Raw genomic sequence first — 12430 nt, 5'->3', positions numbered from 1 at the left:
CCTGTTCAGGTCCCGAGGTTCTTTAAAGCTTGATCAACGTGCTGCTTCTAACAGTATGAACTGGACATTGTTTGCCAATGAGCTCCCACAGATCATGTGGTGTCTACAGTAAACAAATATATTGCAAGGTAGCAAATGTGGTGTTTGGCCTGAGATTCACTTGACACGGGATACAGGTGCTGAGGTCTTTTTAATTTAGAAAAAACAGCAAACAGAACCAGTTCAAATAACATTATCCCATTAATTACTCAGTAAATAAACAGAAAACCATGCAAATTATTAATAATATGTTATTATTAGGTTTTTGGAGTGAAGAATAGAAGCTTGGACCCCCCACTCACATTGATTATTTAAAGGGTCAGCCAAAAAGTTCCATAATATGATAAAAGTAGGGCAGAGTGAGGAACAAGAAATGTCATCTGTGAGTTTTCACAGAAATTTCAAAGAAATTGAAGAGATATTTCTTAACAGTCACTCTGAGGACAGTGTTCAGATCAGAAAGGCAAGTATTAGTGTAAGCTGTGTTTATGATATACACCTATTGTATTTAAAATAATTGTAATTTAATTATTTAACTACTTTAATTATTTTAAATAATTCCCAGTGATTATAATATCTCGAAGTAAATAAATCAGAGTTAGCAAATAAGTCAGAGATAGCTGGGCTAAAGTATAGCCTTCATACGACATACAGTGTTACAACAAAGCCTCACAATGACAACATTGAGAGAGGTCCAAATCCCCCTTTATAAAGTTACGTTTAAGTTATTTGGCCACATAAATATACAAAAATAGACATATTATAGACATTTCATGAATCTTATTATTGAGCTGATACCTGCTGCCATATTGTTGGGCATAAATGCATTTGCAAGTGTTTGACACAAAGCTGCTGTCACTAGTTATATTTATTTAAAGGCTGAAATAGTTGTGTATTTTTGTTGAGAAAAAAGCTCAATTAAAAAAACTGTAACAAACATTAGGTGTTACTTTACACAGATTAAATAAATTCTATTTCTGGTTAGCTGTATACAAAATAATCTTGCTCAAATACTTTAATAAAAAATATATAATAAATGAATAACAAATAATATTATTTAGCAAAAAAGTAGTACCTGGCTCTGCTCTACTTTGGACTGGTAGCAATACTGCACAACTGCATTCCTATGGCACAATTGCTTTGCCGAGTAATCTACAATTAGCAAAGATATTTAGTTATTATTCAATAACATGTTAGAATATATTGCTAATTTTATACATGTGCCTTTTGGCTATTTAAGTTGCCTTTAAACATTCACTTATCATTATGAGATGTGTTTCATTTTCATTTTAATACAAAATTTAATTCAACGTCCAAGGAAATGGTGACTAATTGTGCCTCATAGCCATTCTGAGTAAGTCAGTCTTAGTTAGCAGCAGCACGACTGGCTGATTAACAATTTTCTATTGTATAAAGCTGTTCAAGCAGCTGCAAAGAAGTAGGATTTCTTCACCCAAATCTTAAACATGAGAATGATGGTAATAACATCATGGACCTTGGGACTGTGCTATTGATGTAACACTTAGATAGAGGGCAGTGTAGGAAATATGCACTGCACTCGATAAAAAAGAGTGCATTTTTCCCCACTGAGAGGACAGTGGCCTGTGGGAACATGCCTGATAGGTTTGTTTGGGTCTACATCTGGTCAAATTGCACAAAAGCTCCAGTGTGTAAGATTACACCAGATATTGATAACAGCCCACACAATCGCCAAGGAACCAACGAAGAGACATGTTCAGTATTCATAACAACCATAATCACAGACATCAGAATTCACAGTGCATAATTTTGGCTTTATTTTGGGAAAGTAAGGAAGCATATAAACTGTACACATCTATCCAAAGCTAAAAAGATACAACACAAATATTTGATATAAAAAGAACACTGAATAATAATATTTTATAAAAATAAAATAATTAAGGGTCAATAAAGAAAGAACTTGTGACCTACATTTAACTTCTTTCCATTATCACTTTAGGTTTACTAACATATTTGTGTTCAAGATTAATTCAGATTCACATTAAATCACAGGTAGCCAGACTATTGGGTACTACTGATAAAGCATTATGTCAGAATGAAAGCTCTGAAATCCATCTGTGGCAGTTTAAAGAGGTGTGGAAACTTTGAAGAAACGTGTGTTCTTGCAGTGTCTTTTGATTAAACCTGAACAAAATAAGAAATACAAATGCATTAGTTTAAAATCATGATTAAACAATACTGTAAAATAATAATAGCAAAAGTAATATCAGTATGTAATCAAAAGTAAGAAGGAATGGACTCACCATTACTTGTCTTTGCGCAAAGACACTCCTCACCAGCCACTGTACAAGACAGATAGAGAGAGACAGAGATACTCTGATGACTCCCAACGTCTTGGCTATTAGTTGCACTGATCTGTGTAACGTCAAATACAGTATCCAGACACCCTTTTAATTAGTGAATTATTTACTTTAAGGTGCACCCACTGCCAACATAGGTGTTTTATTGGGCGCAATGGTCTTGTATAACCTCCATAGAAAAGTTCTGCCAATAGAATGGGACGCTCTGGAGCAGCCGAACATGAGCCGAAGATCATGCCCAATGCCAAGTGTCAGCTAGGTATAAAGCCCCCCAGCCCTAAGCTGTGGAGCTGCATTCCCTGTAGTGGTTGAACACCACTGAACACTTCTTGGAGAAGTTGGAGTGGAGGTTTAGATGCAGAGATAAGAACCAGAACTATTTACACAGAATAAATGAACCGTACTGAGTTAAAGTCTGTGCAGGCATAAAGTGTGAATATACTCACAGTTGCATTTCCAGTGTTTGCCACCAGACCTAATCAGGCTTTTTCTAGTGCACACTAATGGACAGAAGATCAGCAGTAAAACAAATCAGTTTTGATTTTACACAACAAATACCCCATAAAAATAATTCTTCAAGATCAAGAAAAATAAATCTCAGTTTATTTGAATGTAGATTGACTGGCGAAAAAAACTAAACTAAATAAACTAATGAATAAATACATTTACCTAAGCATCTCTGAATCTTTAAGCATCAATTGATTGCACAATATGTTTTTTTATATTCTAGCACACTTAATTACCAGGTTTAGTATGTCTGGCCCTGTTCTGTTGCCCACCCCTATTCCAGCATGATTAAGCACTGTATTTAATATTGTATGTTAAAATCTCTGAGCTTTGACAAACAAACAGAATACTCACACGTGCATTTCCAAGGTTCCTCAAGAACGTTACCAGGACGTCTTTGAGAGCATGCTAATGAATAGAAAATACAAATAAAATCAGCTCACACTCAAATCTATACACTACAGTATTCCTAAATAAAGGGTTCAGTGCCCAGACATACATTAAGCCTAGTCATGGACTATGTTTTTGATTTAATAGAAATGGTGTTGTAGTCCAGGACTAGGCTTAATTCACATCTGGGAAACCAATCAATTGATGACTACATATATACTGTCCTCCATGACCAGAATTTTTTGGGACCACTGTAGATGTTTTTTTAATACTTTAAGCATCCCTTAACCATGTTTTCAGAGAGCTAAATCTCTGTTCAGCTCCATATAGATAGTAAAATGGGCTAAAAGCAAGCATAATAATACTGCCATTACCTGAGTGGTTGCACAAAATGATGGTCAGTATGACAAAGGTAAAAATCATCAAGGAGAGCTTGGACATCTTTTCGCTGGTGTTGGTCCAACAACTACAACTTCACGTCTTCTGTCTGTCTACAGAGGAGTAGAGGTCTCTTTTCTACTTTTATCCTGGTCGATAATGTGATAATGATCACCCTCCCTCCCTCACTTCCCTCTCTGGAGGTTTCAAGAAGAAGGTGATACTTATTGGCTTTACAAACTGGCCCAGGCAAATAGGTCTAAACAGGTCCTCACATACCTCTGGCCTGAATGCGTGGTTGAGAATGGAGGTATTTATTTTGTGTAAATCTGTAAACATAATCACTCTGGAGGAAAGAAAAAGATGTCATTGGATTAGATTGCAATCTGTGGCATCGAACCAACCTAGGGTTACAAAACATTTATGAAAGTTTACCACTGGTTGGTTTCCTTTGTCGTCAAACTGAATGAACATAGCGATTTTTGTTTTAATTTCTCTTGCAGTGTTCCTTGCAAATGCTTTGTGCTCCGTCATCACATGACGTGGCCTAGACTAGCTTTGGCTAATTATTTTCAGAACAACAGACATTTATTCTTGAGGTACAGAGGACATGAAGTAACTTTCACAGTTCACCTCAATCACAGCATGGCATGCTTCAAGTTCAGCATGGTTGGAAAAAATGCAAACCAGCGCAAAATTATTGACACATAGTAAACCTAAGGAAAACATCTGTGTTGTGCATTAACTTTATCTTAAAGGTGGCCTGGAACGGAAACTGTATTTATCTTGGCATAGCTGCATAGGTTTAGCACATGGAAGTGACATACCATAAACATTAAACACTGTCTCCTCATATTGTAACCAAAAAGGGGCTGTAAAATGGGCCAATTCAAAAAACTGTTATACAACAATCTTGGCTCTCAAACTTTACATACATCCAGCCCTCTTACGACAGGAATTCTAGCCCTTGTCAAAGCTGTGACACATTAAAATGCACCAGCCACTTGGGAAATATGTTCTAACCTGTAAATTGCTCTGAGATAATCTCTGCCACACATTTACATTTATGGCATTTAGCTGACGCTCTTATCCAGAGCGACTTACAAGGTAACTCATATTACAGAGGTGGGTCAGTGTAGCGTTAGGAGTCTTGCCCAAGGACTCTTATTGGTGTAGCACAGCATAGTCACCCAGACCGGGAATCGAACCCCAGCCTCCCACATGGTGTGGTAGCTCAGTGGCAGGTAGTGGTGTTATCTGTTGCGCCACACCAACACTTGTGCACCAGTAACACTGAAGAGCAGCATTTGAAAGCATAGCCAGATTTGCTATGTGAACCAGGACTTCTGACTGTGACTATGCCTTAAACCTGATCCGGGGAAAGTGTCAGTGAAGGGAGCAGCTAAAAGCTAACTGCAGCCAATTAAATGTTAGCAAAGCTAGCCAACCATACACCACTCAGACAGGATAGCAGCACTATCCATTTTTTTTAAATAATAGTAATTATTTATTAATATTCTTATAAATTAAAGCTATGGTATACAATGTGGTTTGTTTAAACAGTCAAAGAAGAGCTCGTCAAATTATCCACAAACCCATAATAAATGCATTGTATGGCATATTAGAGAAAATTCCACAGAAATACTTTTTTTCCCCAAAAACACAAGTATAGGCACTCCTGTGCACTTTGTCCATTTTTGTCTGTTTTTAGTTTTCTACATCATTTGAATCCTGTAGCTGCTCTGAACACTGTGTGATTAATTCTGAATGAACAGACCAGTGGAAATGTTCCAAAATGACTTGGGTTAAACCCTTTTTACACTGACCTCCATTAAAAAGATAAGAAGTTTTTATCCTTCTCCTGTAAAGTTGCCATTTCTGAGACACGTTTTTCATAGGATAGCAAAGAAATAACTATGGTGGAAAGTCTGGGGCAGGCTATTTACTAGTGTTGGTGAGCTCATTGGTGGGATTTGGAAGTCAGAAATGTACAAAGGCATTTAACAAAGGCTTTTAAAACGACAATGCTGTGAAACGTACCAGCTTACTTTCGGGAATGTTTTGTTTTTCCAACAGTGAACCTCATTTGACGTAAGCCAAAAGGGTTTTAATCAAACCCTCCTTACTAAAACTTGCTACACTTGCTTCAGTTTACGTTAAGTTTACGTTAAGTGAAAGTGAAAGGGGCTAAAACCATGAGACCAAGATGGCTCCTTTATAAACTTTATTCTGTAATCAGTGAACCACTCGTGTGTGGGAGGCTTTGGGGCATGGTGCTGTTCCAAGATCTAGCCATGACTTGGCATAGAGCTCTAAAATCCATGCATCAGAATTTCTAGGACCTCCCAGTGGCAAAACACACACTGCCATATTTTGCAGCAGGGGATGTTTTCTACAGTTCTAGTTTAGATCTAGAAAGCTCAGTTTTTCTTATCTGTAAATAGAGTTTCAATCCAGTGATGCTAAGCAGTATCCAGGCGTTAGAGGGTTAATGACCATGAAGGTTCTCCTTTGGCAAGGTTTACTGGTGATCACGCAAACAGTTTTTAATGACTGATCAAACTTACAGACCAGAAACAGATCCACGCTCCTGTAAAACTAAGTTTTACTAAAAGTGGTATTTTACCAGTAGCTTCTAACTTTAGGAGATACCACTTGTGTTATTGAGTTTGAGTAACTTATGAGTACCCTACCCTCTCAACGTAGTTTTACAGGAGCGTGTATCTGTTACTGTTACAGTTTGGTCAGTCATTAAAAACTGTTTGGGTGATCAGCTGTAAAGCTTGCCAAAAAAGGGTAGGGCACTCATCAGGAGCTACTGGTAAAATACCTAAAAACAAAGCAAATTCCTGACACAATGACCTCCAAACTCCATCCACACATCTGCCATCTTGGGCCCTGATTTCAAACTACAGGTTCAGTCCATATTTGCTTCAGGTCTTTAATTGGCCAGTGGTCCTCATGTGTTTAATGCAGCTAAGTAGGTAAACCTGTGAAGCAAGAGCTAGAGAAAGACATAACACTGATAGGCCTACCACATGTGTGTAGTACTTTTCTACTAAATTAAAATAATCGCAGTTTATCACATTTTGGTTTTCTTTCTGTATTTCTCTGGTAATCAGAATTACAGTATCAGAAATGTCCTTGACTGCATTTGACAGTTAAACAGTCTCAATCACACTGTTACAACACAAACAGGAAGAGTCAGGAGGCTCTTCTGAGATGGCCTGTCTCATTTTTCACGAGGTAATATCTGTTATAAGAGTGTTCAGGAGGATAATTCTGTTCCAGTCCTGGAGGGCCAGAGTCCAGCTTAATAATTGTCCTGCTCAGATACACCTGGTTAAGCTTCAGTAGCTGTGTTGAAAACCTGCCCCCTGGACAGGATTTGAGGTGTATGGTGTATGAGTCTGTCCCCATCACATGACATTTTAGTCTAACATCTTTAGTCTTAATAAGACAAACAGAGAAACAAACCTGAACAGGGAATTTAATCACATTAATGTGGTTAGACAGTTCCCAAATCCCATCTTCCATTTTCCTTAATTAATTAGTAATTTTACCTCATTTAGATATTTTGGTTTATATTGTTATATTTTACCTATTTAAAAAGGTAAAGGTGCAAGTATTTGTCACTGTACAATGTACAGCGAAATGTGCCCTCCGCATTTGACCCATCTATGGTAGTGAACACACACACACACTAGTGAACCAGGAGCAGTGAGTACACACACCCAGAGTGGTGGGCAGCCAACTCCAGCACCTGGGGAGCAGAGAGGGTGAAGTGCCTTGCTCAAGTGGCAGCTTATCGAACCCACAACCCTGTCATCAAAATCCTGGAGCTCTAACCGCTGAGCCACCACTGCCCCTTAAAATTGTATCTTAACTTTTACCTCATTAACTGTTACTTATTTTAATTAATTATGATACACTTTTATAAACTTTATTTACTTTATTTGTTGACTTAATCTGTAAATCACTTTAATTTATTACTACTTGTACATATAGTGCAATATCTTTACAAAAAAGGCCAGAACAGACTCTACCTACTGAGGAGCTTTAACATTGAGGTCATTTGGAGTGCAGGGATCACTCCTGAGGACTTTCTTTGACACAGTGGTGGCATCTCCCATCATTTATGGTGGGATAGCATCTTGACGGCAGACAAGAAGAGACTGAACAAACTTATAAAGAGGGCCAATCCTGGCCTAAAAAACTTTACCCCAAGTGTGTGAAGGAGCGGTACCAGCACTGCACCCAGAGGACCATATACACACACACTTAAACTCACAATTTATATAAGATAAGGGGTTATCTTATCTTATATAAATAATGATATGATTCACTAGTTTGTTGATATCCTTTGAATTGCCCATATAATGTAAAGCAAAAAAAAATATATATATATATATATATAAAAATAAATATATATATATATTATAGGTTCACAGCCTTTTTTTCTTGTCTTGACCGAGGCTGACCATAACTGCTGAGAACACTGAGTTGTTAATTAGGTAGATGCAACCTGAGAAGATAAGCATTTCTGTGAGCCATGTAAACTCTTATCTTTTGCATGTGCAGAATGTTTCCACAATGCGATGCAAAAGAGCCGTGTGGAAACGCCCAACATTTGCAAGGGAAAGCAAAAAGTTTGGTGAGGGAATTTTTTCCTTCTGTCCCCTTATACAGGCTCTGCTAAAACTGTGTCGTTGTTGTAAATAAACCATCCACAAATAAGCAGAAACATAGAAACAGATGTGTCACAGTGCTGCTGACCTAATGCACAGTTTGAACAGGCTATAGGAACAGGGTTGGGACCTGATCTTCAGTCAGCTTTGTTTATTTCTTCAGTAGGTTTGAACAACACGGAGAGAAGAGTATAGACCAAGTACAATCCTCAAAAGTGGTCTTTTACGTAGGCTGTACAAACACCTTCAATATGTGCGGATTGAGCCATGCAGTTTCCTGCCCACTCACGTGTGGGCTGTGAATTGTATAGCTGTTCTATAACCATGTTGTGGGTGTAAGGCTAATGTCAGACCATGTCCTCCCACAACCGGTGATGTTCACCGATTTGAAGCCTACACAGAGCCCCCTTTCACCCCACAGATAACCCCCCTCCTTCCCCCCTAACCACAAATTCACACACACACACACACACACACACACACACACACTGACGCAGACAGCAAGGAACCAAGGAAATCCCCAAACAACTCTTACGACACACCACGCTGCCACGTTATTTTGTTTACCACCCGTATTCCGAGAGATCCCGCCTTCTCCACTTGGGATTGGATAGTACCGTCCCACTGCCTGCGCCAGGATTGGCTAGTAGTTAACGCTCGAAAACCGTCCGCCAATAGTGTGAGTCATCCGCTAAGCCCAGCGCTCGCGGTGGGCGGGGCTTGTCGGAATACGGGCGGAATAAAAAAAATACCGCTCAGCTCTTTTGCCTCGGTCCCCGCGGCACCGAAACTCACACGACGTCGTCATTTCAGACGGTGGATAAACATCACCCTCGCCTCCGGGACAAGCTTTAAACAGAGTAAGTTCGCTTTTCGTGGCTTTATATTTTACCTGGTCGTCGAGGAGTGCGGTTTTACAGCGTTTATAGGCGGCGGAAGCTCTAGCTACCTGTGTAAGCCGTGTTTGTTGACAGGTCGACGGCAGCAGCGAGCAGCTCGACACGCTGGAAACACGGAGCCTCCGTAGCGCCAGCTCGTTAAGTTCAGGGCTTTTCTGTTGTTGTTGAGTTTCTGTGTGCTTTAGCCGTTTATCCCTTACACCGTGTGGGGCTAACAAGGTAGGCTAGCTGTTCACTGAAGTAGCCGAGGCTGTCGGTGGCTCGCCGTGTCGGTTAGCTAAATCTTCCTTCAACTTTACGATCGCTCTCTGTAGGTGCTTCACCGAGGGCCTCAAAGCCAGCTAGCTCCAGTTTGTGAGAGCGGACGCAGCGCTCGAGCTCTCCAGGCCCACCGACACCAGCACAGAGAGGATTTATGAAGACGTCCTACGAAGTGCAGCGGGAAACACTGGTATCTGACATGTACGGCACGGCGGGAATGCCCGAGCTCCTGCCCCCGGCGGAGTGTGAACTGAGACCAAGTCCGGTGTACAACGGCGTGGAGGCGCGGAGGAACGGCTCGGAGATGCGGCCTCCTCCGCAGAGAATACAGAGAGCGCCCAAGCTCGGCCAGATCGGCCGCTCCAAGAGAGGTAGGAGGGGATGTGGACTCAGATCAGACTGAGGGCAGGGGGGGGGGGATATAACTTCATATAACTTCATATAACTTCATAATTCCTTCATAATTACTTCAGATTCAGGAATGATCTAGGATGCTTTTGGGAAACCCAGCCCTGTAGTTGTTGTGTGTGACATATTGACATCCGCTAAGGTCATCCAAGACTATGAAGGAACACATAAGGGATCATGTAGTAAACTTAAAGTGTTAAACAAAATCTGGGGTCCTGCTAACTGGTTTCTGAGGCTGGTAGCTAACTCTGATGAACCTATCCTGTGTAACAGAGGTGACTCTTGGTCTTCCCTTCCTGGGGCGGGTCTGATGAGAGCCAGTTTCAGCATGACGTTTGATGGTCTTTGCGAAAGCACTTAAGAATACTTCCTAGTTCTTGACATTTTTCAGATTGACTGACCTTCATTTCTTTAAGTAATGATGCACTGTCCTTTTTCTCGACTTAGTTGAGTAGTTCATGCCATGGTATGGATTAGAACATTGCTCAAATAGGGCTGTTCACTGTATACCAACTGTACCTGACACACAACACGACTGATGGTCTCAAACACATTAAGAGAGCAGGATATTCAAGTAATGAGCTCTTGACGAGGCACAGCTGTTAACTGGAAGCTGTTTTAGGGAACTACCTCATAAAGCTGACAGAGAAAATGCCAAGATGTGCAAAGCTGTCATCTAAGCAGGAGGTGCCTATGATTAAAGAATCTAAATATAAAACATATTCTGGTTTGTTTCACACTTTTTTGATGACTAAATAATTCCATATGTTTTTCTTCATAGTTTGGATGACTTTAGTATTAATCTACAGTGCAGAAAATCTTAAAATAATGAAGGGCTATTCTTAAGGGCTTGGGATTTCATGTACTGTAACCTGGTCAGTGATGAGCTGCTTGAAGCTAACTCCTCTCCTATCCCTGTTCTTATACAGTGGTCATTGACGATGAAGACTTGGATGACATCATGAACAACAACAGAAGCTTTCCTGTATCCATCAGTGTCTCACCCATTGCCTAATGCATGACAGACTGTGCCAAAGCTGTGAAGAGGCCAACGCGGTTAATTAAAAAAGTTATGAAATCATTCAACAAATCCATAACATTTGACAGGTTATGAGTCATTTAAGCTCGCACAAACATAATATCACTGTGGATAGACCAACATATCGCTCTCTCTCTCTCTGTCTCTCTCTCTCACTCAAATATCACATCTCACATTGCTACAGTTTCGAATCTGAGGAATCGATGGCTATGTTGCTTGTACATCATTTGTAACTTTAAATTCTGTGTTTCCGTGGTTACCTCTCTGTTTGACACTGCATTTTGATACTGGGATTGAAAGTGATCTTCAAAGCTACAGGGCTATATTTATAAAAATATGCACTTTACTGAGGGGGAAAAAGACCAGACTGACCTTGTTTGGTAGGGTTGCTCCTCTCCTACAGAATACATGTTCTGTGCAAGTCTGTTAACGTGTAACGCGGCATTAGCTTAGGACCTACGGTTACCTTGGTAACCGAGGTGTCTTGGCATGTCTCTTATGCACTCTTAACATTAGCAGTTAAAGTGTATTAGCACAGACTGTTTTTAAATGGTCACTATTTATAGCAATTGTTCACCTTTGGTCTGAATTAAATTCATACCTTCTCAGAACCTGGATATGATCTAAAGTAATGGTTAGCGTTTATTGAGAGCAGTTTGACTGTGCTGCTCTTAAAACATACATGTGCAGAAATTGGTGAAGTTCAATTGAATTGCATGAAAATTGCTAATTGATTTTTGTTTTGTATTTGTAAATTGCATTTTTGAAAATAAAGTATGCATGACTATCGTCATATGCATCTGTCCAGTTGACATTTTTGGCATAGGTGTGCAAATGTGTGCACACACATGACAATTTTATCAGGCATGGGCTTGAAGGTATAAAGCACCCAGCATTGAGCTGTGTAGCAGTGGAGCTGGGTTTATGTTGGTGCTCCATTTAGTAATTTTGGGATGAGGTGGGATGTTGATCATCCAGCATCCTGAGATCACTAACAATGTTATCGCTGAATGAGATCAAATCCTCGCAGCAAAGCTCCAAAATCTAATTGAGAGCCTTCCATGGACAGTAGAGACAGTTACTCCAAGATATCCCAATACTTTTGTCCATATAGTGAAGCTCTCTAAATGTTTTTTGTAAGGTCAAATAGGTTGCATAATTAAACTGACCTCAACTGCGAAGTTTGGTAAAATTATAGTAGTGCATAATGATCACTTTAATTAATATTGTGCTTATATTATTCTTTGTATTTAGTTTTTTTGGAATAGTGAATCAACTTGGAATCAGAAAATACATCCAAAATGTCTGGAATTGATCAGCCCCAGTCTTTACTGAATGCCACCTCTTATTAACTCTTACTGTACATAAACATCTAAAGCCTGTGATAAGCTGATGAAGTTTTAGGCATTTCATTAATGAAAATGGAAGTAAATCGGGCAGACTAGGTGACCCCTACCATCATCAGCAATGAAAGATCACGTC

General features: G+C 39.7%; 2 protein-coding genes across 3 annotated transcripts; one reads left to right on the top strand and one right to left on the bottom strand.

Moving 5' to 3' along the window:
• Positions 1 to 1817: 1817 nt before the first annotated feature.
• Positions 1818 to 9867, bottom strand: LOC140562057 (uncharacterized). Of its 2 annotated transcripts, XM_072687427.1 has the most exons (6): positions 9291 to 9867; positions 3650 to 3766; positions 3240 to 3293; positions 2825 to 2878; positions 2322 to 2360; positions 1818 to 2202 (listed from the first exon to the last, which is right to left on the bottom strand). In XM_072687427.1, exons 2-6 carry the CDS (start codon positions 3714 to 3716, stop codon positions 2144 to 2146), a joined length of 273 nt encoding a protein of 90 aa, XP_072543528.1. In that variant the 5' UTR covers positions 3717 to 3766; positions 9291 to 9867; the 3' UTR covers positions 1818 to 2143. The 2 variants fall into 2 exon arrangements, with proteins under 2 accessions (XP_072543528.1, XP_072543527.1); XM_072687426.1 differs by lacking the exon at positions 9291 to 9867 and having other exon boundaries at positions 3650 to 6398.
• On the top strand, positions 9093 to 11760 carry LOC140562056 (uncharacterized). The gene is made up of 3 exons (XM_072687425.1): positions 9093 to 9201; positions 9555 to 9872; positions 10839 to 11760. Exons 2-3 carry the CDS (start codon positions 9656 to 9658, stop codon positions 10922 to 10924), a joined length of 303 nt encoding a protein of 100 aa, XP_072543526.1. The 5' UTR covers positions 9093 to 9201; positions 9555 to 9655; the 3' UTR covers positions 10925 to 11760.
• The last annotated feature ends 670 nt before the right edge of the window (positions 11761 to 12430 follow it).

Source organism: Salminus brasiliensis, chromosome 9 (genome assembly GCF_030463535.1).
Source record: "Salminus brasiliensis chromosome 9, fSalBra1.hap2, whole genome shotgun sequence".
NCBI lineage: Eukaryota > Metazoa > Chordata > Actinopteri > Characiformes > Bryconidae > Salminus > Salminus brasiliensis.
Note: the sequence above shows the minus strand (reverse complement) of the source record. Positions and strands in the feature narration are given on the sequence as shown.